This window comes from Arabidopsis thaliana (genome assembly GCF_000001735.4).
Source record: "Arabidopsis thaliana chromosome 1 sequence".
Classification (NCBI taxonomy): domain Eukaryota; kingdom Viridiplantae; phylum Streptophyta; class Magnoliopsida; order Brassicales; family Brassicaceae; genus Arabidopsis; species Arabidopsis thaliana.
In genome coordinates, this window is record NC_003070.9 from 12,986,191 (window position 1) to 13,008,834 (window position 22,644).

Sequence of the window (22,644 nt, forward strand, 5' to 3'; positions counted from 1 at the left end):
TAATTTCACGTACGATCCGCATTCTTCATACTTATTCTATTATTTTGTCCGACCTGATTTTTCAGTATCAATTTGTTTCGCTGTTTCTAAATTCTTTGTGAATCCACTCATATATTATCTTATCAAAATCATAGCATACGACCAAACCAAATGATTCTAAAAAAAAAAAAAACAAATGATTCCAGTGGAGAAAATTAAACTATTTTCAAACGTTTTTTTTTATTCATTTTATTAATTAAAGACAATTCAAGGGTCTTCATAAGCTACTTCTTTTAGAATAATCCAAAAATGTATATATCTAAATTACAGCTAGAGAACAGCATCAGTGACTACGATATCTGTTGATTTTTTTGTATTCTCTTTTGATAGGTTTGTACATGGTTGACTTATCCACGTACGCGTCAATATTTTTTCGCTATTTCTTGTTAAATCGGAAGTTTCTTAGCTCAATCCTAAAAACGACAAACAATTGAATAAGGTGTACAATAATTTCATTGGTGAATGATTTGTTTACGTTTATAATGAATTTCTGATGTTGTTGACCCCTCCAAAATCAAAGTCCCACACGGCTTATACCCTAAAGCAATGAGTGGGGAAGACAATGAGGAGTAAAAATGGTAGAGAACCGGACGCGAGAAAAAAACTTACCTGGACTGGACGGAGTCAACTCAGGATCAAGAAAACGAGTGGCCTAGGCTAGTGACTTGCTTAGCCTAAGATCTTCCCAAGTGGAAGAGCCTATGTACGTCATTGTTTGTGGAAGATGGGGTTTGGGTTCGCGCAGCCCCTATCATCTATATCAGTCATAATAATTACATATGTTCCATAATAAGATAAGTTTGGTGGTGTTGTCTAAATAAGTGTGGAGAGTAACAGTTTCCTGATTTATTAGTTTGGTACCAGTGGTCCTACATCGGAAATAGATACCAAGTTTGTAACGATGTATGTTTATTACTTTGTTATGTTTTGATATGTTTTGTTTGGCCGTATAAATAAAGAGGCTAACCTTCCTTGAAACTCATCTTTGCGCTTGGGGCAATGACATAGCTAATGAGGTTTTAAACGAGACGCGTCTATTGATGGTTGACAACCATTTCCACAACCCCATCCTAGGCCTAAGCTTGTCTTTGGCCTTTGAGAATTTCGAGACCAACACTAGAGTACACTTTATAACCTCTCAAGTTCCTGGTTATAAACTTAAATTTCCAGGATTTGGGACACTTAAGTAACTCAGTCACTTCGCACATACCATTCAAGCGGATATAATCTGGATTTATTGGCTTCTCATAGTCCCAACCATGCATCTCTAACTCAATCCCTGTCTTTTTGATATAGGAAACTAGGCATTGATATATGGTTAGATACGTGGCAATACATGAGTGGAGACAGTAGCTGTGAGACGTGGCAAGAGAAGATTGGTCGATGGGAGTGTTAGAGGAAGAATCGAGATGCAGAGATATATAGCTAATGAAGATCATTTGCAGAAGATAAGAAGATTTTGGATTTGTTGTTTATAGTTTCCTTTTGGATTCTCTCTTAGAATCGTTCCTCATCGTTCGCCGGAGTTTCATGTTGAACTCTTGTAGATGAGAAGTTGATATCGCGTTTCATGAACGTTGTATCAATCTGTCATTTTCATTAATCGAAGCATTCTATTTCGTTACTCTGTTTTCCGTTATCACTTTTGATTAAAACCAGAATCCACTTGACTTATCTCATGAAGTTGCTTAATGATCATTCCTCTCTGAGATTATATTGTTCATTTTGTGGTAGACGTGGCAGCAGCTTCACTTCTTTGTACTTAAACTTCGGAATTGACATCATTGGCACTTTAACTTGAATCAAATTCTCTCAACAATCTTTCAATTCCAGCTCCTTGATCATAACTTCTAATCTCCACCCTCCACGTGTCCATTTAACCCTCTTTCTTATTCCTATAAATCAGGCTAATTGTGACAGCAACTAAGGATTAAAACTACAAATCTATAAGCCTTTTTTTTGTAATTATCTATTTGTCAAAGGCGATTAGATTAATCATTAATTAGACATATATATTTAAGTTTTAAACCCAAATCAAATCGTAAATGGATTTGAAAAACAAGTCTTTTCTCTAATTTAAAACTTAAAAATTATTTCCTTTTCCTCGCCGGCGAAAAAAATATTTTCCTTTTTGTTATGAGTGTAAAAAACTAATTTCCTTTTCTTCTCCTCTTTATTTAGATAGACGCTATATACATTCTATTATTTGTCAAAAAAAAATTAGATTGATTGGCTAGGTTTTCAGAGAACAATTGCACTACAACGATTGCATCGTTACTTCTCTTTCAAGGAACTTAGATTTGATACCATTCAAGGGTTTTCGTATTGACGATTCAAGTTACGATCTAGGGTTCTTCACTCACTGTATCTAGATCCCTCCACGATGAATTCTTCAAACATCTCGATCATCTCTGAAAAGATGGAATCTATGTCAATCAATCGTGTTGTGCGTCACAACAAGAAATTACCACAGTCTAGATATTCTCCTTATAGTAAAGAGACATACCTAAACATTGAGAAGGAGATGAAGAAAGATGAGGCTAAACGTTTGGGAGTTGAGTTCTCTCTCTTTGTGGCTGAAGCAATGTTCTTATTATCTGATGACCTACGTTCTATGTTACTCTTCTGTCTTTGGCTATTGAAGGATGCAGGGAACAAAGGTCTTACCGCACCCGTGGTTGTAGGAAGGTTGCTTTGTGTTGTTCTACATGTGTTTGAAACATATATCAAACCTAAGAATGGAGTCTATCAAGCTGATGGCAAATCGAACCAATGGGACTTATCTTAGAGTCTAGCCAGAAATTTGTTTTTGGAGTTAGAGAAATGGATCGCATTGTTTCGATTCTCGGAAAGAGAGAAAGCTCTTCTTGTGAGGAAGTGAAAACGTCTGATTTAGAACACTATAACCAAGAGCTGAATAAGCTAGAGGAGACTTTGAGGTCTGCCAAAGAGGTTTCAGAAGCGAATGGATTCGCGAGAGAAGCGATAAAGTCTAACATTGTTTATTTGTGGAAGTGTCTCTTTGAAACATCACAACCTAATGTGATAAACCTTAAGAATAGAATTCTTGATATGTTTACGCCTCTCTTGATCCAAGTAAGGGAGGATGCTTGCTCTCGTCTTATTGCTTCTTTACACATATGAATCAGAGTTTCTTAGATTTCGATTATTTTCATATATGTATTGAATGTTGTTGCATATTTGGTATTCGGCTTTATTCAACTCATATATATATATATATATTTTAGGTTTCAAAAATTCTCTGTAAACCAACAAATATCATCATGAGTAGATTTCTACTTAAGAAGCATCATTAAGTATTGTGAAGTGTATATAATAGTTAATATGCTGTCAATTTTGGATTTGTTCATCTTTTGTTGTTATAAACTCCACAAAACGTAAGATCATTAACCCAATATCGGGTTTCTCTTATATGTTTCTTGGCATGTAAGTTATTGATAATACTGGAAATGACGGGTTTATAAACTAACCAGTTACAAAATTACTTCGACTTCGAATGGTAATATTTTAGATACTAATTCGAAGTTCTCAACATGATCATGTATGCTTCAAACATATACTTTTGGAAGCGATATCGAGTGAATTACCCGTTTATATTCGGATTCAAAGAAGGAATAGAGCTTGGTTACGGAAATGTTCTGCTTCTAAGTTTTGGCCTTGGCACGCTTGGTCTCTGCGCTGTTCTAGTTTTCATCAAATCATTCTATTAGTAATGTAGTAACACAATGTATTACAGCTAATGATATCTATTTCTGTTTATGTATGTCCCTGCAACATATTTTATCGGACAAGCCGCTTCTTCTTTCTCATGGTTCTATTCCGTTGCATTGCTGCTCCGCTCTACAATGTATTTTACTTGCTAACATCCGGCTGTCATCCGGCTGGGTCTCCAATGGATCGAAATCATCGCTTAAGTCTCTCCACTACTCTGTTTTTTCCCGAGCCTGAACGTTACCGTCGCTTAGTTGGTCGTCTAATTTATCTTGCTGCCACTCGACCTGATCTTACATATATGCAGTACACATTTTTCTCAATATATGAATTCACCTCGTGAAGATCATTGGACTGCTGCTCGCAAAGTAGTTCGATATTTGAAAGGAACTCTTGGTCAAGGAATACTCCTCGATGCGACATCTCTTCTTCATATCACTGGTTGGTGTGATTCTGACTATGCGTCTTGTCCTCTAACAAGACGGTCTCTTACCGGTCGGATGGTTCAGCTTGGCACCTTTCATGGAAAACAAACAAGCAGGACACGGTCTCTCGATATTCTGCTGAAGCTGAATATCGGGCCATGGCTGCGCTTACTCAAGAACTTCTATGGTTTCGTTCTATTCTCAACGAGTTTGATCTGCCTCCTGAAGGACCTATGACTATTCAATGTGATAACAAGGTTGCAATTCACATCAGCTCCAATCCCATCTTTCACAAACGAACAGAACATATTGAATGGATCTATATTTTGTTCACGACGAAATAGTCAAAGGTGTCATTCGGCCTATTCATGTCTTTACCGAGGATCAAATGGCGGACATTTCCACTAAAGCTCTTGGACGAAAGGAGTTTGATAGGTTCTTGCTCAAGTTCATAATCTCTGCGCTCCAACTTTAGGGGATATTATGAATAATTATATTTTCCTTTGTTAATAACTACAATTTGTTATATTTTCTTATTAGATAAGCTCAAACTCTTGTATAACTTGGCCCTAGAATCTAATAAGATCATTCAGAATTCTTTCATACTTATTTGAATTAAAAAACTAAATATTCTCTCTAATATAAAACATAAAAACTACGTTTTTTTGCAAAAATTCATTATAAATATTTCCATTCCTCTATATATACCATTTTAATCCCATAAAACATTAAAGCCTTTTTCCTTGATAATTATAATTCGTCGAAGATTAGGTTTTCAGAGAAAACTACAACAACAACGTGAGTGCAATCGTTTATTTTCTTTCTATTAATCTAGGGTTCGTCTTCTCTCACTTGCCCGATTGATAATCAAACGTTTTCTGATATATTTAATCTAATTTTTGTTTTCTTACATGTTGATTCATAGATTTGAAATCCCCACAAAACAAACCTCATCTAGAGCCCTATTCGATGAATTCTTCAGACATCTCGACCATCTCAAAAAAGATGGAATCAATGTCAACGACTGACCGCGTTGTCCGTAACAACAAGAGATTACCACAGTCTAGATATTCTCCTTACATTTTAAGGTCAGAACTATCTACTATTCATAACAGTAAAAAGACTAATCTTACCATTGAGAAGCAGAAAGAGGAGGCTATACGACTCGGAGTTGAGCTCTCACTCTTTATGGCTGAAGCAATGTTCATATTATCTGATGACCTACGTTCTATGTTACTCCTCTGTCCTTTGATAGTGAAGTATGCAGGTTTTAAATATACTAATGATGGTCCTGTGGTAGGAAGGTTGTTTTGTGTTATGCTACATGTATTTGAAACATATATCAAACCCAAGAATGGAGTCTATCAGGTTAATGGGAAATCCATTCAACGGGAACTAATAGGAAAGTGTCATCAGAATTTTAGTTTTTGGGATCAAAGAATTGGATCGCATTGTTTTTGTTCTCGGGAAGAGAGAAGGCTCTTGTGGTGGCGTCGTGAAACCTTCTGATTTTGAACACTATAACCAAGAGATGAAGAAGCTGGAGGAGATGTTGAGGTCTGCCTAAGATGTTTCACAAGCGAATGGGTTTGTTAGGGATGAGATAAAGTCTAACATTCTTCATTTGTGGAAGTCTCTCTTTGAAACACCAATCAAGTTGATATACCCTGAGGTTAGAATGCTTGAGATGTTCAAGCCTCTGTTGAACCAATCAAGGGAGAGTATTTGCTCTCGTCTTATTGCATCTTTAGACATATGAATAGAGATTTATAATTTTCCACTAATTTATTAAGAAATTCAAGTTTATCGAGATACATGAATAAATCATTCTCTTGACACGTTCAAGAGTTACATATGTGAATGCTTATCCAAAACACGTACATGGATTGTTTAAGTGCAAAGAATAGGGAAATGTGGTCTTAAACTAGTTGAAAAACCTATTTTTTTTGGTCCTTAATTAAGATTACATGTTGTCTCTCTGTAGTTTATTCAAATGCCAACCTTTAGTAGACATGATGTCATTACGTTCAGAGATATCCAATAATGCGTTAGAACCAAATGCAACGGTTGTCATATATATTCTTTTTTTAACGACAAATCAAACACTTTCATATCACAAAGAGTTTACAGAGTAGAAAATCAAATACAATACGACCATTGTACGCAAATAAAAGAAATTGAAACAATTTCGATGCAAGTGGAATATAACCTCACTGTCCTTTCGGAATGCAACGGTTGTCATATATATCTGACTTTCCAACGACGAATCGTTCACAGATTTCTCTTACTCTGCATATTACAATTCTCAAAGCTATAAACAAACGAAACAATTGAAGGAGAGAAAAAGCCAAAAAAAAAGTAGTACAAACCCTTCCTTTCGTCTATTTGCATGTGGAACAACAGAAGCATACATAATCAACCATTAATATCTTCGACACACTCTAATGACAGGCTTGAGAGTGCGAGATATCTATACTCTATAGTTGGAGACAAGTTGCTGCAAAACACAGTTTAAAAACATATCCTACCACCTAATGTTCGAGTAGGATTGGCCTCTTTTCAATGTTGTAATATTCTCGGGGAAGTAATCTTTGCTCATATATATAATAACTAGATTTTAACCCGCGGTACACCGCGGAAACAATTTATTTTTTAAAATCAGTATATATAAAAGTTTGCAAATTATATCTATCTATAAATTATTTTTATTTTATAGTTTACTGTTGTTATTAAGTAACGTCCTTCCAAACCCGTTCCGTCAAACCTGTCCCGTAAAAAAAACCCGCAGTACACCGCTAATTTAAATATATAATGAAAATAAATGTTTTACGGGATTGCAATTGTATTTTAGTTTGTCAAACAAATTTTTGTTTTAAATAGTTGTCGAAATCTAGTTCAAATGTTGGAGAAATAAGTTTAGTGAATTGATAAGAAATGTATTTAGGTGTGTTTTGCTCATTTTAAGTGATTGTAATTGTATTTTGGTCTGTCAAATATTTTTTTTTTAAATAGCTACCGAAATCTAATTCAAATTTTGGAGAAATTTGCGTGATATATGAGATTGAAATATATTTGGAATGTTTTTTATTTATTAATTAATTTATTGCAAAAAAAAAAATCAATAATTAAAAGTTAGTGGCAGCCATTGTAAATAAGTTCCAACTCAAGAATTTATTTTACAAAATGGCTGCAAAAATGTATATATAGATAATAATAAAATAGCATTGATCATCGGGGTTTGAGTAATTTAACATAATTTCTTCGGATTCAGGATTAGTATTTGGGCCTAGGAAATCTTTAGAATCACCTAAGTTATCAAAAAAAAAAAGAACGCAGTTTCAAATAGTGAACGAGCAAATACCGAATTTAAAATTTGCATGAAGTGAACAATATAAACACTTTTTTCCTTTTTTCACTAGATCAATACTATATATTAGTAACAAATACAAATTAAGCAAATTAACAAATATTTATTTAAGGCATTATATGTACTATATCTTGTACCTAAACACACATAATTAGATCTTTTTGGATCTTTTTCCAACGATACAAGATAAAAATGAAGCAAACTGAAGTGTTTAGGTGAATAAACACACATTTGTTTGTTACAACCTAGAACAAAAAAATAGGAGACTTTATATAGATATCAAAACAAGCTTCCCCATAGAAAGAGATTCTTACGTAGACGAAGTAATCAAAGATTGATAGAAGCTTCTGCTTCTTCGTCTTCTATAAAGAGACCCTTTCTAAATCAAACTAGTGACCCTTTTTTAACTGAGTAACTCTAAACCTTGTGATTTTTGCTTTTTGGGGTTGAGAAAAAAAAACAATGGCCAGAGTACTCAAATCGCAATGGGCTAAGAAAAATATTCTAACTAAAAACATCAAGCTACCCTTTCCTCATAAATATTTTTTTTACTTTCCTCTATATATATCCTTTTAATCCATAAGGCCTTAAAGCCTTTTTCATATATACAGATAGATATTACTCGTCAAAGATTAGGTTTACTAGGGTTCGTCTTCTCTCACTTTAATCAAACGTTTTGTGATATATTTAATCATATTTTTGTTTCGTTATATGTTGATTCATAGATTTGAAATCCCAAAAAAAAAAACAACTGCATCTAGAGACTAGAGCCTTATTCGATGAATCCTTCAGATATCTCGACCGTTTCAAAAAAGATGGAATCAATGTCAATTGGCCTTGTTCGTTTGTCTGTCGCTGGCGACTGAAACCAGCGACATCGACTAAAAGTTGTTCGTTTGCCTGTCGTTGGTTCAGCGACCAAAAGTAGCGACAGTTGCCAGCGACCGCAATTTTTGGTCGCTGAAAATTTTAGCGATCATTCGCTGGTTTCAGCGTTTAGTCGCTGTTTTTGGTCGCTGAATCCAGCGACATGTAAACGAACAAGTTAGCGATCAAAAAAATATAAATTAAAAAATAATTAAAAATAGTTAAATTAAACAGAATTAAATTAAATTAAACTTAAATAAATATCTTTTGCACTCTGAATGGTTGTCTCTTTTAATCGCAACTTTCCGTAAAACTTATTGACGGTTGTTTTTTCTCGCTTGTGTATTTTATTGCAACTTTCCTATATTTTAATTTTCAGTCAAAATATTTACGATTATTTTTCTGGTTAGTTATATATATACTATTGAATAATTACGAAAATTTATAATATGCATCATTTGGCGTTAGATTTGTTTTAAAGAAATAATTATATAAACAAATTTATAATATTTTTCTCTGCGATATCACGAGGGGTTTGAGTTCTAGTTTAATTAAATAATTCTTATTAAATTAAGTTAAAATAAATTAAATTCAAATAATGTAAACTAATTTATAGTCAAATTAAATTTGATAAAACTAAAATAAATAAATATATTAATTTATTTTTTCTCATGGTGTATGATATATATGATTTACATTTTGATTTTAAAATATAAATTAGCACAAAAAATAATTAATTAAAAAAAAATATAGCAACTGTTTATAACGACAGTCAAACGAACAACACAGCGACGGTTATTAGCGATTGTCGCTGTAATTGGTCGCTGAATCCAGCGACAGACAAACAAACAATGTATGTTGTCGCTGGTTGCTGTAGCTGATCGCTGGTCGCTGTCGCTGAATCCAGCGACATGGAAACGAACAAGGCCAATGACTCAAGGTGTTATCCGTAACAATAAGAGATTACTACAGTCTAGATATTCTCCTTACATATTAGAGTCAATGATATATAATATTCCTTACACTAAAGAAACTGATCTTACCAATGAAAAGCAGAAAGATGAGGCTGAGTTACTTGGGGTTGAGCTCTTTATGAGTGAAGCAATGTTCCTACTATCTGATGACATATATTCTATGTTACTCTTTTTTTATAAGATAATATTGAAGTATACAGGGAACAACGAAAGGAAGAATCCAACACAAGTGGAAAAAATATTGATTAATGTTAGGTTATACGTGTTTGAAACAAATATCAAACCCAAGAATGGAGTCTCTCAAGCTGATGGAAAATCCACGCGTTGATCAACACGTCTACTTATCTTTTCGCTTACGGGGTTTGGAATTTGGACCGCATTGTTTGTAGGACCGCGAAGTCCTGATTTTAAATAAAATCAAAGATCTTTATAAAACGATTAGAAAATACGGTTTTCGAAAATGAGTGAAGGCGAGATATGATCTCTTTCCGTAATCAAAACTAGTCCCCGCAGTGTGGCAGTTTTATGAGCAACAAACCGCATGATACAATCACTATAAGACCGGTATCGCAACACTCGATAGCGGAATCTACGAACTTGAAATAAACGATAAACTCTTTAAGAAGAAACGGAGAGAGGGAGAAAGTTTTGTTTAGCCTTTAGCAAGAAACGAGTGAGTGAAATGAGAGGAGAAGGTATTCCTTTTATAGGGGAGAGGAGAGAATATGCGATCCACAAATCACGGCGGAGATTAAACAGTCGTGGGCGTGATTGGCGGAGCCATTAATACACACGTTTTTGACTTTGAATTGGAATTCCGTTTAATGAATATTCGAATATTCTCTTTTGATAATGCAAACCAAATTTGTTATGGGCTTTCGTTTTTGGGCCATAACTATGTTACAAATGTTACAAATAATGCAACAAAGCCTCATAAGTATTTTTCCCAAAAAAAACATTGTTTGAAGGTCCACATTCCCCAAGAGCCCAAGGCCCAGCACGTGTGACTTGTTTTGCATAAAGGACTTGCATCTCCTAAACCATAATGTCCCTTCCCAATAGCTAGTGAACCATGTTAACTGTGTAGCATTATATATACTAGAGGAAAGATCTTCAAACTTCCAATGTGGGACAAATGTTATTATTTGTTATTACGAGCTTTCAAGCTCACCACTTTGGACCTCAATTACTCATTTATAGTAACTTCAATTTTTTACTTTTAACTACACTATACTATAGTGCTCATTACAAGGAATCTAAAGACTCTATAGTCCGGTCATTCCAGTGACGGACCTTACCGGAAAAGACGTCAAAAAGTTGGCCGGAGCCACTTGTAAAAAATGAGTTCCAACATTGTTGTGATACTCGTAAATGGTGGCAAAGACCAATTTATTTTGAACCCTAAAACCAAGAGCTTAAGAAGATAGAGGAAAAGTTGAGTTCTTCCAGAGATGTTTTCGAGGCGAATGGATTTGCGAGATAAGCGATGAAGTCTTAGGTTGCAAATAGTTGTAATTTTTCGAGTTCAACACAAATTTTCATCACTTATTACTCTAATTGTTTAAGTAAACAAATCAAGGAAAAATTTGAGAAAACAAGTTTAGCATGTAAGTAAACAATGAAACAAGTAAGGTGCTAAAGAAGGAAACATACAAACAAGTTAAGCAACCAATGAAGCAACTGAGTAAACAAAGATCAAAGAATCCAAGAATCAAAGAAACAAAGAAGAAACATGTTAACTTAAAGCATGTAAACAAACAACGAAGTGAGGAAGTAGGAAGCAAAGAATCAAAAAAGCAAAATGGGAAGCAAGCAATCAATGGAGCAGGTAAGCAAAAAACAAAGAAACAAAGAAAGCATCAAGTATACGAGTTAAGCATGTAATCAAATAGTGAAAGAAACAAGCAAGCAAGCAAAAGAAACAAAGAAGAAAGCAAGTGAACAAGCTAATGATGTAAGTAAAGAATCAAGCAATGAATCAACGAATTAACATTGCATGAATGTAAGAATCTAAGTACATATGCAATGCGTTGAGAGATTCAAGAGATCAACCTAGATCATGCTATTGAAGGAAACCAAGGAACCATAAAAATATTTTCTTCGTTTCTGTCTATAGCGTAATCTCTGGTTTTTGTGGTATGTACCTGTTCAATCACTATAGAATTTTGAGAAGTCTATTAGCTATGAACAAAAGAGACGATAAATTTTGTGACTGTAGTGGAATAATATACCTGAAACTGCATATTTTCTGAGTATGAACTTAATGAAAATTTGCTTCTCTTTAAGTAACTTTCAAGCATCTTCCCTGTTGAAATCACATTTATTGTGTTATTTGTGTTAAAAATGGTATTCAACACTTAAAAAACATGATCAGTCTTACTTACCAGTTTAACCACCCCATATAAGACGGCATAGATTGGTGCTAGTACAGTCACAAGGGCTCTAACAAAACAAGAATGCAGCCATAATCAGCTCCTTTCGTCTTCTTTGCAAAATTTAGTAAATCACAAACTTTAATTTCTTTCTCACTCAAATTGTGCTATATATTTCTGTCTACCAGGTGAAGAAAATGGGAAACAATCCAACCTATAATGTGAGCAATGCTAACAACCACAATTGAGCCATATACACTATGAAGTGAGCCACTGGTCTGCTGAAATTTTAACACTATTTTGTTAGCAATTTGTCTTTACTTTGAAACAAAAAACACTGATCCAAAAGGGGGATAAACTATATGTAATGACCAACAAGCAGAATAAGCATGTAAGATACTTTGGTAAGTGGTGACATACACCTAGACAACCATTCATAAAGGACAATGAAAACGACTGAAGGAAAGGGAAAAGCTAGTAAGAAAGCAAAGTCATAGGCTTCCAAAAGAATGTAGACAAGTGATAAGCTAGTAAGATAGCAAAGTCATAGATTACATACTTTCAGACAAACTTAAAAAACCGTAAGAGGTTTCTTTACCTTTAGAGTCAAATGAAGAGAAGTTAATCTTTCACTCTTCTAGAAAATAGCCTCAGAATTTTCGTCAATATGCTGAAATTTTGTCATCCTACACATCGAGATTTCACATTCTGTCATACAACAAGAGAAATAGAGAAGGTGTGTATACATGTAAGGCTGTTATTTACCCTCTTCTTTTTTCTTCAGCGTTCTTCCAATGGAGCAAGTTGTTTTGTATATTAGCTCTCTTGTTTGAATATCATCGTCTTCTCCTTTTCCCTACATGTTATTTTACAAGAAGGCACGTCTCATTAACAGTAGTCTCATTAGGGGATTGTTGGCTTACTCAGCTTCTCATATCGCATATTGACCTCTCCATATCCTCCTCAAACTCTAAATTAGTGTCTACCAAACAGAAAAACATGTTCATTAGTTTCATTAATAAAATGAAAGAAAACTTTAATTAGACACCAAATACACTACTGATCTTTTAAGAGTATGAGAACACTAAACCACAAGGAAACATAAAATTAATCCATATCTGAGGCATCACATCAAACTGTTGAACTTTGGGGGAAAGACACGGAATTCAAACCTTGTGCCAGAGAATCCATGAGGCAGTTCAGAAGATGGTTGCAAGTAAACGTGAGGTCTCACTCAAACCTTGACAACTAAAACCAACAAATAATTGGAGAGAATAATGATCATACAACTTGACAGTAAAGTTATTTAATAACAGTTATTCCACCTAAAGAGATATTCTATGAGGTAGCGACATTAACGACCACAAGGAATTTTTCTTGACAAACGCTCAATGAACCAAATAATGAACTATGTAAGCAAAATGCATATCTTAATGGAAGATAAAATGAGACAGTTACTAAGGATAGAAAAATAAGGAAGCAAACTAGCACACAATGAAATAAGAGAGCAAACAAGTAAGCAAGGAATCAAGGAAGCAAGCAAGGACACAAGGAACGAAGCAAACACACAATGAAGTAAAAAGATAAACCAAGGACACTGGAAATTAAGCAAGCAATTCATGAAGGCAGAAAAACAAGTAAGCAACGAATCAGACAAAGAATCAAGGAAGCAAAGAAGTAAACAACAAATCAAAGACAGAGAAGCAATTATGACTCTGTACAAGGAAGTATGCAAGAATACTTATGTGTGTATGCATAGATGAATGAGTGTATGTGTGTATGAATGCATGTAACAAGTACATAAGCAAAGAATTAAAGAAGAAAAATAAGGAAACAAATAAGCACACGCAAGGAACTGACGAAGTAAATGACTAACCAAGGAATGGAGATAGAAAATGAGGAAGCAAGCAAATAAGTTAACAAAGAATCATGTATGTATGTGTGCATGTATATCAATGCATTCGTTAAGTGATTTGTGAACAACTCATATAGAATTCTCTGGAATTTTGCTGCTGCAAAAAGAAAAGTGAAAGAGCATCAAATCCAAGAGAAAAATCAATAGAACCAGCATAAAAAGAGATTGAAGAGAACATACTTAAAAAAAGCTAAACCAAAAGATCTTCAATTACCACTTTACCAGTCACCACCACCGCTCCCCTGTGACCTCCGTCACCGCCTCCGTAACCACCTTCCTCACAGCGGCCACCGGTATATGCCTTTTCGTATCAACCACCGCCTCCTCTGTATACACTGTTGCAGAACCACACGTGTGGAGTGACACGTGCGACATCAAGTGGGAATAAAGAGTATTCTAGAAGCTGACGCGTGGCTATTGGAGAGTGGGCGATCAAAAGATGCCGTTAGCTTCGTGTATATGAGCATTGTTCAGCTCATTCTCATCTTTATCGAAATCCTTTGTAAAACATTAAATTCTTATTTTCTTTGTAAGCTAGATCCTCTCATCTTGAGAGCTAGCGAGTTGTCATTTGGGCGTTTCCTGAACGTTGATTTGGCCGGTTTTGTGGAGTTAATTAATCAAAGGATTTTGAGCCATTCAAACAGAGAATCCATAGTTTCTCTGTATTAAAGGTATCAGAGCCATTCGTTTCCTCGGAGAAGATGGTGGTGACAAGGTCAAGTCAGGAGGAGGATGTGAAAGGGAAAGGGGTTGAGAAGGAGGATCTTATCGCTACTCGTATGACAAAGCTTGAAGAGATGGTGGCTGAGCAGCATAAATCGATGCTGAAGCACATGGCTGACATGATGAGTGCGATGAGTAGAACGACGGCGAAGAGGGTGACGGAAGGTGAGAAGGTGTTGGATCGGAGTGTACCACGTTCGTCAACTTCTTCGATGGCCAGATCTGGGTTTGTTGAACATCAACGGGACTTTCAACGGGATTTTCGACCTGAGATGGTAAGACAGGAGGTGAATAATCAATATGGTAATCTTACTAGGTTGGGGAAGATTGATTTTCCTAGATTTGATGGAAGTAGAATCAATGAGTGGTTGTTTAAGGTGGAAGAATTTTTTGGTGTGGATTTTACCCCGGAAGAGATGAAGGTTAAGATGGTTGCAATACACTTTGATAGTCATGCTGCTACATGGCATCACTCGTTTATTCAGTCTGGAATTGGGTTAGATGTGTTTTTTAATTGGCCAGAGTATGTGAAGTTGCTGAAGGATCGCTTTGAAGATGCTTGTGATGATCCAATGGCAGAGTTAAAGAAACTTCAGGAGACTGATGGAATTGTGGAGTATCATCAGCAATTTGAGTTGATTAAGGTGAGGCTTAACTTGTCGGAAGAGTACTTGGTGAGTGTGTATTTGGCAGGGCTGAGAACTGATACACAAATGCATGTGAGAATGTTTGAACCGAAAACGGTGAGGGACTGTTTGCGTTTGGGCAAGTACTATGAGAGGGCTCATCCTAAGAAGACAGTTTCTTCAACTTGGTCGCAGAAGGGTACTAGATCAGGAGGTTCATACAGACCTGTTAAGGAAGTGGAGCAGAAGAGTGATCATTTGGTAACAAGAGTTCTTATAAGCCAGTTAGCCAGCAACCTAAGCGGCTATCTCAACAAGAGATGAGTGAGAGAAGAGCAAAGGGACTTTGTTACTTTTGTGATGAGAAGTTTACTCCGGAGCATTATTTGGTACATAAGAAGACTCAATTATTTCGGATGGATGTTGATGAAGAGTTTGAGGACGCTGTGGAAGTTTTGAGTGATGATGACCATGAACAAAAACCAATGCCTCAGATCTCTGTAAACGCAGTTTCTGGCATTTCTGGTTATAAGACAATGGGGGTGAAAGGAACAGTTGATAAGCGAGACCTTTTCATTCTCATTGATTCGGGATCTACTCATAATTTCATTGACTCAACGGTGGCTGCTAAGTTGGGTTGTCATGTGGAGTCAGCAGGGTTAACTAAAGTGGCAGTTGCAGATGGTAGGAAATTGAATGTGGATGGACAGATTAAAGGGTTTACTTGGAAGCTGCAGTCTACTACCTTTCAATCAGACATTCTTTTGATTCCATTGCAAGGGGTTGATATGGTGTTAGGTGTGCAGTGGTTGGAGACATTGGGACGTATTTCTTGGGAGTTTAAGAAGCTGGAAATGCAGTTTTTCTATAAGAATCAGAGGGTTTGGTTACATGGAATTATAACTGGTTCTGTGCGTGATATTAAAGCTCATAAACTTCAGAAGACGCAGGCAGATCAGATTCAGTTGGCGATGGTGTGTGTTCGGGAGGTTGTGAGTGATGAAGAGCAGGAAATTGGTTCTATTAGTGCGTTGACCAGTGATGTAGTGGAAGAATCAGTGGTGCAAAACATTGTGGAGGAATTTCCGGATGTGTTTGCAGAGCCAACAGACTTACCACCATTCAGGGAGAAGCATGACCATAAAATTAAGTTATTGGAGGGTGCTAATCCAGTGAATCAGAGACCTTACCGTTATGTTGTGCATCAGAAGGATGAGATTGATAAGATTGTGCAGGATATGATTAAAAGCGGTACTATTCAAGTCAGCTCTAGTCCATTTGCTTCGCCTGTGGTTCTCGTCAAGAAAAAAGATGGCACTTGGCGGTTGTGTGTCGACTACACGGAGTTGAATGGTATGACAGTTAAAGACAGATTTCTCATTCCGTTGATTGAAGATCTAATGGATGAATTGGGAGGTTCTGTGGTGTTTTCTAAGATTGATTTAAGAGCAGGGTATCATCAGGTGCGTATGGATCCGGATGACATTCAAAAGACAGCTTTTAAGACTCATAATGGACATTTTGAGTACTTAGTAATGCTCTTCGGCCTTACTAATGCCCCTGCGACTTTTCAAAGCTTAATGAATTCGGTCTTCAGAGATTTCCTGAGGAAGTTTGTTCTGGTTTTCTTTGATGATATTCTGATATACAGTTCCTCAATAGAAGAGCACAAGGAGCATTTACGATTGGTTTTTGAGGTGATGAGGTTGCACAAGTTGTTTGCTAAGGGTAGTAAGGAGCACTTAGGACACTTCATTAGTGCTCGGGAAATAGAAACTGATCCAGCTAAGATTCAAGCAGTTAAAGAGTGGCCAACTCCCACGACTGTGAAGCAAGTTCGGGGTTTCTTGGGTTTTGCTGGCTACTACAGGCGGTTTGTAAGGAATTTTGGAGTTATTGCAGGACCACTACACGCTCTAACCAAAACTGATGGGTTTTGTTGGTCACTTGAAGCACAGAGTGCCTTTGATACTCTTAAAGCAGTTTTGTGCAATGCACCCGTTTTGGCGTTACCTGTATTTGATAAACAGTTCATGGTGGAAACGGATGCATGTGGTCAGGGCATACGAGCGGTGTTGATGCAGAAGGGACACCCTCTAGCTTACATTAGTCGCCAACTTAAAGGGAAGCAGCTACACTTGTCAATTTATGAAAAGGAACTATTGGCATTCATCTTTGCAGTCAGGAAGTGGAGACATTATTTGCTGCCTAGTCACTTTATCATCAAAACTGATCAACGTAGCTTGAAGTATCTATTGGAGCAGCGGTTGAATACTCCAGTTCAACAGCAGTGGCTTCCCAAGTTGCTGGAATTCGACTATGAGATACAATATCGACAAGGCAAGGAGAATTTAGTGGCTGATGCATTGTCTCGAGTTGAAGGGTCTGAGGTGTTGCACATGGCTTTATCGATTGTTGAGTGTGATTTCTTGAAGGAGATTCAGGTTGCCTATGAGTCTGATGGAGTTTTAAAAGACATAATTTCAGCTCTACAACAACACCCTGATGCTAAGAAACACTATTCCTGGAGTCAAGACATTTTAAGGAGGAAGAGTAAGATTGTGGTGCCTAATGATGTGGAGATTACGAATAAGCTGCTACAATGGCTTCACTGTTCAGGAATGGGAGGTCGTTCTGGACGTGATGCTTCTCACCAAAGAGTCAAGAGCTTGTTCTATTGGAAAGGAATGGTGAAGGACATACAAGCTTTTATTAGAAGTTGTGGTACTTGTCAACAATGCAAGAGTGATAATGCGGCTTATCCCGGGTTGCTTCAGCCATTGCCAATTCCTGATAAGATATGGTGTGATGTGTCTATGGATTTTATTGAGGGACTGCCAAATTCTGGAGGAAAGTCAGTGATTATGGTTGTGGTTGATCGTTTGAGTAAGGCTGCACATTTTGTTGCTCTCGCACACCCTTACAGTGCTCTTACAGTGGCTCAGGCTTTCTTGGATAATGTGTACAAGCATCATGGTTGTCCTACTTCTATTGTGAGTGACAGGGATGTTCTGTTCACTAGCGACTTTTGGAAGGAGTTTTTCAAGTTGCAGGGAGTGGAATTGCGAATGTCTAGTGCTTACCATCCACAAAGTGATGGTCAAACGGAGGTGGTGAATCGGTGCTTGGAGAATTATCTACGTTGTATGTGTCACGCAAGACCTCACTTGTGGAACAAGTGGTTGCCATTGGCTGAATATTGGTATAATACCAATTACCATTCTTCTAGTCAGATGACACCATTTGAGCTGGTGTATGGTCAAGCTCCTCCTATCCATCTACCTTATCTGCCAGGAAAGTCGAAGGTGGCAGTTGTGGCTAGATCGTTACAAGAAAGGGAGAACATGTTACTTTTTCTTAAATTTCACTTGATGAGAGCTCAGCACAGGATGAAGCAGTTTGCTGATCAACACAGGACTGAGAGGACTTTTGACATTGGTGATTTTGTGTATGTCAAGTTGCAACCTTATAGGCAGCAGTCTGTGGTTTTGAGAGTGAATCAAAAGTTGTCTCCGAAATATTTTGGTCCTTACAAGATTATTGAGAAGTGTGGCGAGGTGGCTTAAAAGTTGGCGTTGCCAGGGAATTCTCAGGTCCACCCCGTCTTTCATGTCTCGCAATTAAAGGTGATGGTGGGGAATGTTACTACTTCTACTCAGCTTCCATCGGTCTTACCTGACATTTTTGAGAAAGCTCCTGAGTACATACTTGAAAGGAAGTTGGTTAAGCGTCAGGGAAGGGCTGCTACAATGGTGTTGGTGAAATGGATTGGTGAACCAGTGGAAGAGGCTACTTGGAAGTTTCTGTTTGATCGTCAACAGAAGTTTCTGGGTCTTGATGCTTAAAACTTTGAGGTCAAGGTTCTGCTAGAGGGGGAAGATTTGTTGCAGAACCACACGTGTGGAGTGACACGTGCGACATCAAGTGGGAATAAAGAGTATTCTAGAAGCTGACGCGTGGCTATTGGAGAGTGGGCGATCAAATGAAGAAATAGCTCTATCACACGAGAATCAAAATCTCATGTGATAAAGCTTAGAAGTAGAAACAGCTCTATCACAATGAAGAAATAGCTATGAGAATTCAAAATAGAACTCTCAGAGAAACAGAGAATAAATGAAGAAGAAGAAGATAACAACTCAACACAATTTTTCATGAATGATTATTTTTCCTCTTCGCTTCCTTTTAACGCTTCTTTTCTCTTCTGTTAGCATCCAAACAATCTCAGCCATTGATCCAACTTCTAATCTCCACAGTACACGTGTTCATTACTCCTTTCTCTTTTCCTATATCAAATCCTTCCGCCCCAAACAACCATGCCCACATGGTTGAACTTCGAAAAGAAGATATTGTTGCAACCAATCATACATGAACTCCAAGTAATCTCTGTTTCATCTTCAACTAGAAACCCCCAAGGATCCCATAGTCGGTTCGATCGAAGTTCAACGCGACTGTTTCTTATCCACATCGATTCCAACCAAGAAATGAGTAGCATATGCAACAGAACTAACAGTGGAACCATGTATTGACGACGTTGATTCTGTTCATATCCCCTCAAGTCCCAATATTTAAACTTAAACTTCCAGGATTTGGGACACTTCAGTTTTTGCATCTTCCGTTCCAAGTTGTTACCTCTTAGAATCTCCTGTGAGTTACGTCTAAACAGAACACACAATGGCAATCTTCTACTCCAGCTTTTAAACACCTCTCTAATGTGATCATGTAGCATTTCCTCATGATGAACAGTCAACATGTCAATGCAAGAATCCGAGACACAGAAAACTTGATTATACCGTTGCTTTATGTTCTCCTTTATAGGTTTGAACTTAAACTTCCAACTCTTCAAAACCTTTTCCTTCTTTATCTTTTTTTGTACCATAGGAGGCCAATTATCAAATAGTTGATCTAAACAATGTTCATGCTTCACAATAGTTGACTGCACACACCAATCAGCCATTTCCAAAACCAAACCTGTGATTTGTCGTTTTGAAGAACCAACAACCTTGTATAATTTCAGTTCTTAACTTGCATCAATCAATGCCAAGATTTCAATCGATTTTGTGGCACAAATCGCTACATGTTGCTGCAAGCAACTTTCCACCAACTGCTCCCCTTCAAAATCTGCTTAGCTAGAGTGATGTTCCTCAGTAGGAACTTCAGGAACAGACATCATGGAAAGTTGAAGTTGATCCTCGCTCAGCTTATTAAGCTTAATTGCTTTCACATCTCTGACGGAGCCTTGCCTAATACCCTGAAGAGGAACCTTTTTCTGTCCTATGTGAAATTGCATCACCGACTTCTTAAAATCACAAGTTATTGGCCCCAATGTCTCCAACCATTGAGCACCTAATACCATATCACACCCTCTCAAGGTAATTACCATAAGATCAGCCTGAAGTTGTGTACCTCTTAATTCCCATTGGAACTTATCTATTTTAGCATTAAGTCCCAACAATCTCCCATCAGCTACTGAAACTTGAGCCATACTTGCAGGTTTTAAAACACATTTCAACTTCTCAGCTACTTTGGAATCCATGAAACTGTGTGTAGAATCCGGGTCAATGAGTATAGACAATACTTGCTTCTCATATAAACCTTTCACCCTCATCGTGCGGTAATCAGAAACTCCTGAAATTGCATTAACTGAAATATGAGCTACTATGCCTGTTTTCTCCAATTCAACCTTCTCCATATGTACTTCTTCCATTTTCCCACTATCTTCTTCAGCTTCAAACCGTGTTTCTTTGTACTTCTCATCACCAAAGTAACAAAGTTTTTGATTATTCTTACTCCTATCTTCAATGGACAAGACTTTGTGAGGTTGTGTTGTAGGATCCTTAGGTCTCTCCATGCTAGTAAGAAGAACTGTGTTATGAACATGCTCTGGTTTAGATGATAAAATCCCTTTAGACTGACTGTTATTTTCACTCCATTTAGCAACACAACAATTGTTTAGACTGTTCTTCTTGGGATGAGCCTTCTCATATCCCCTCCCTAGCATCAAACATTGGTGGATTGAATGAGGCTGAAACATTCTAACATTTATTTGAGTATCCAACTGCAATCCTTTCAAATATGCATTAACCAAGGACTCTTCAGATAAGTTCACTCTAGAGCTAATCAACTCAAAACGAGCATGATACTCGTCAATTCCATCTGTTTCCTGCAATTGATTCAACTCAACAATTGGATCATTTAAAACTTCAGCAAAACGTTCCTGCAACACAAGCTTATACGTTTCCAATTACTCAACAATTTAACCCCAAAATCAGTGTCCAACAACGATTGGTGCCACTTCTTTGCAACTACATCAAAATGACTCGATGCGACTCGTACTTTCAACTCCTTCGGTGTAAAATCAAGAGAGAAGAACTGTTCCAGCTTAAACAACCATTCTCTTACTCGATCTCCACTAAATCTATGAAAATCTAGTTTCGATAAACGAGTAACAGCGGAGTAATTCGAATCCATACCAGATTTGTGACCACAAACCACTTTCGATGACGGATACATAGCGTCATGAATAGCTGAAATCGCCTGATATGATCGTTGATGTTGTGGATGACCACTCGATGATGCAATACTCACCCGATCGGAGATTAGTCGAATCGCGTCCAACAGTTTAGCCACCATCTTGTCCATCTCTAGATTTTGTTCCGCAATCCTTTGTTCAAATCGTGATCTAGTTCCTGCCATTGATTCCGAGGAAAGAGATGGCTCTGATACCTTTGATACAGTTAAACCACAATTTCTCAATTAACCCAATCACAAACACACATTGAATCGTCGTTCATAAAACGAGAATCAAAATCTCATGTGATAAAGCTTAGAAGTAGAAACAGCTCTATCACAATGAAGAAATAGCTATGATAATTCAAAATAGAACTCTCAGAGAAACAGAGAACAAATGAAGAAGAAGAAGATAACAACTCAACACAATTTTTCATGAATGATTATTTTTCCTCTTCGTTTCCTTTTAACGCTTCTTTTCTCTTCTGTTAGCATCCAAACAATCTCAGCCATTGATCCAACTTCTAATCTCCACAGTACACGTGTTCATTACTCCTTTCTCTTTTCCTATATCAGTATTGAAAGCGTAAAACCACATAATCACTCGAACAAGACTCATAAAATTCAAGAAGATTAACAGAATAAAAGTAATTGTAATCGAATCAAGTAACAGAGAAACACACATCAGAAACAGATTCATCGGAATTTGGGAGACCGCTTATAACTAACCTTAGAATGGATTAACCTAGCCGAAATCAGAGAACGGCCTTCCTAGATCACCATCGCCGGTGACCCGCCGCAAAACCACCGTTACTCTTCGGCAGACTATTCGAAAATGAGAATTTGGGGTTCTTAAAATATACAAGAGATATTAGAGAGAAACTTGTAGTAGACGCTTTTCTTCTTTAAACGGCTTTTTTATTTCCTTTGCTATAATTCTAATTTTATTTCTGTTATATAGAAATTTCAGAATTCAAAATGAAAGAAAAGACCGCGGAAAACCTTTTCTCTCTCTTCCTTCTGGGCGATTCTACAGTGATCCTCCACCGACTTCCACCGCCTCAATTTTCTGGTGATCTCTTTGTCGTCCTAGT

General features: G+C 36.9%; 3 protein-coding genes, 2 long non-coding RNA genes, 2 other non-coding genes and 3 pseudogenes across 10 annotated transcripts; 6 read left to right on the forward strand and 4 right to left on the reverse strand.

Annotated features, from left to right (window-relative positions):
* Positions 1–529: 529 nt before the first annotated feature.
* On the reverse strand, positions 530–876 carry AT1G06867. The gene has a single exon (NR_139158.1). It is a non-coding gene; the product is annotated as an other RNA (long non-coding RNA).
* U1.14p lies at positions 633–718 on the forward strand. Its single transcript, NR_139159.1, has one exon. It is a non-coding gene; the product is annotated as an other RNA (small nuclear RNA).
* Positions 877–999: 123 nt separating the features above from the next.
* U4.10 lies at positions 1,000–1,123 on the forward strand. Its single transcript, NR_139160.1, has one exon. It is a non-coding gene; the product is annotated as an other RNA (small nuclear RNA).
* A 1,335-nt stretch (positions 1,124–2,458) lies between these two features.
* On the forward strand, positions 2,459–3,183 carry AT1G35353 (uncharacterized protein; the record flags this gene model as incomplete). The annotated part of the gene is made up of 2 exons (NM_001333155.1): positions 2,459–2,727; positions 2,859–3,183. The coding sequence occupies 2 exons, from the start codon at positions 2,459–2,461 to the stop codon at positions 3,181–3,183; spliced, it is 594 nt and encodes a 197-aa protein (NP_001320957.1).
* Positions 3,184–3,922: 739 nt separating this feature from the next.
* Positions 3,923–4,677, forward strand: AT1G35360 (annotated as a pseudogene; the record flags this gene model as incomplete). Its single annotated transcript has 1 exon — positions 3,923–4,677.
* Positions 4,678–5,201: 524 nt separating this feature from the next.
* Positions 5,202–5,955, forward strand: AT1G35365 (hypothetical protein (DUF1184); the record flags this gene model as incomplete). The annotated part of the gene is made up of 3 exons (NM_148510.1): positions 5,202–5,492; positions 5,668–5,753; positions 5,793–5,955. 3 exons carry the CDS (start codon positions 5,202–5,204, stop codon positions 5,953–5,955), a joined length of 540 nt encoding a protein of 179 aa, NP_683351.1.
* A 3,541-nt stretch (positions 5,956–9,496) lies between these two features.
* On the reverse strand, positions 9,497–10,523 carry AT1G06883. Its single transcript, NR_139161.1, has one exon. It is a non-coding gene; the product is annotated as an other RNA (long non-coding RNA).
* A 3,872-nt stretch (positions 10,524–14,395) lies between these two features.
* AT1G35370 lies at positions 14,396–18,888 on the forward strand (annotated as a pseudogene; the record flags this gene model as incomplete). The annotated part of the gene is made up of 1 exon: positions 14,396–18,888.
* A 594-nt stretch (positions 18,889–19,482) lies between these two features.
* On the reverse strand, positions 19,483–19,997 carry AT1G35375 (uncharacterized protein; the record flags this gene model as incomplete). Its single annotated transcript, NM_148511.1, has 2 exons — positions 19,483–19,580; positions 19,673–19,997. The coding sequence occupies 2 exons, from the start codon at positions 19,995–19,997 to the stop codon at positions 19,483–19,485; spliced, it is 423 nt and encodes a 140-aa protein (NP_683352.1).
* Positions 19,998–20,165: 168 nt separating this feature from the next.
* AT1G35380 lies at positions 20,166–21,736 on the reverse strand (annotated as a pseudogene; the record flags this gene model as incomplete). Its single annotated transcript has 2 exons — positions 20,166–21,257; positions 21,302–21,736.
* Positions 21,737–22,644: the final 908 nt, after the last annotated feature.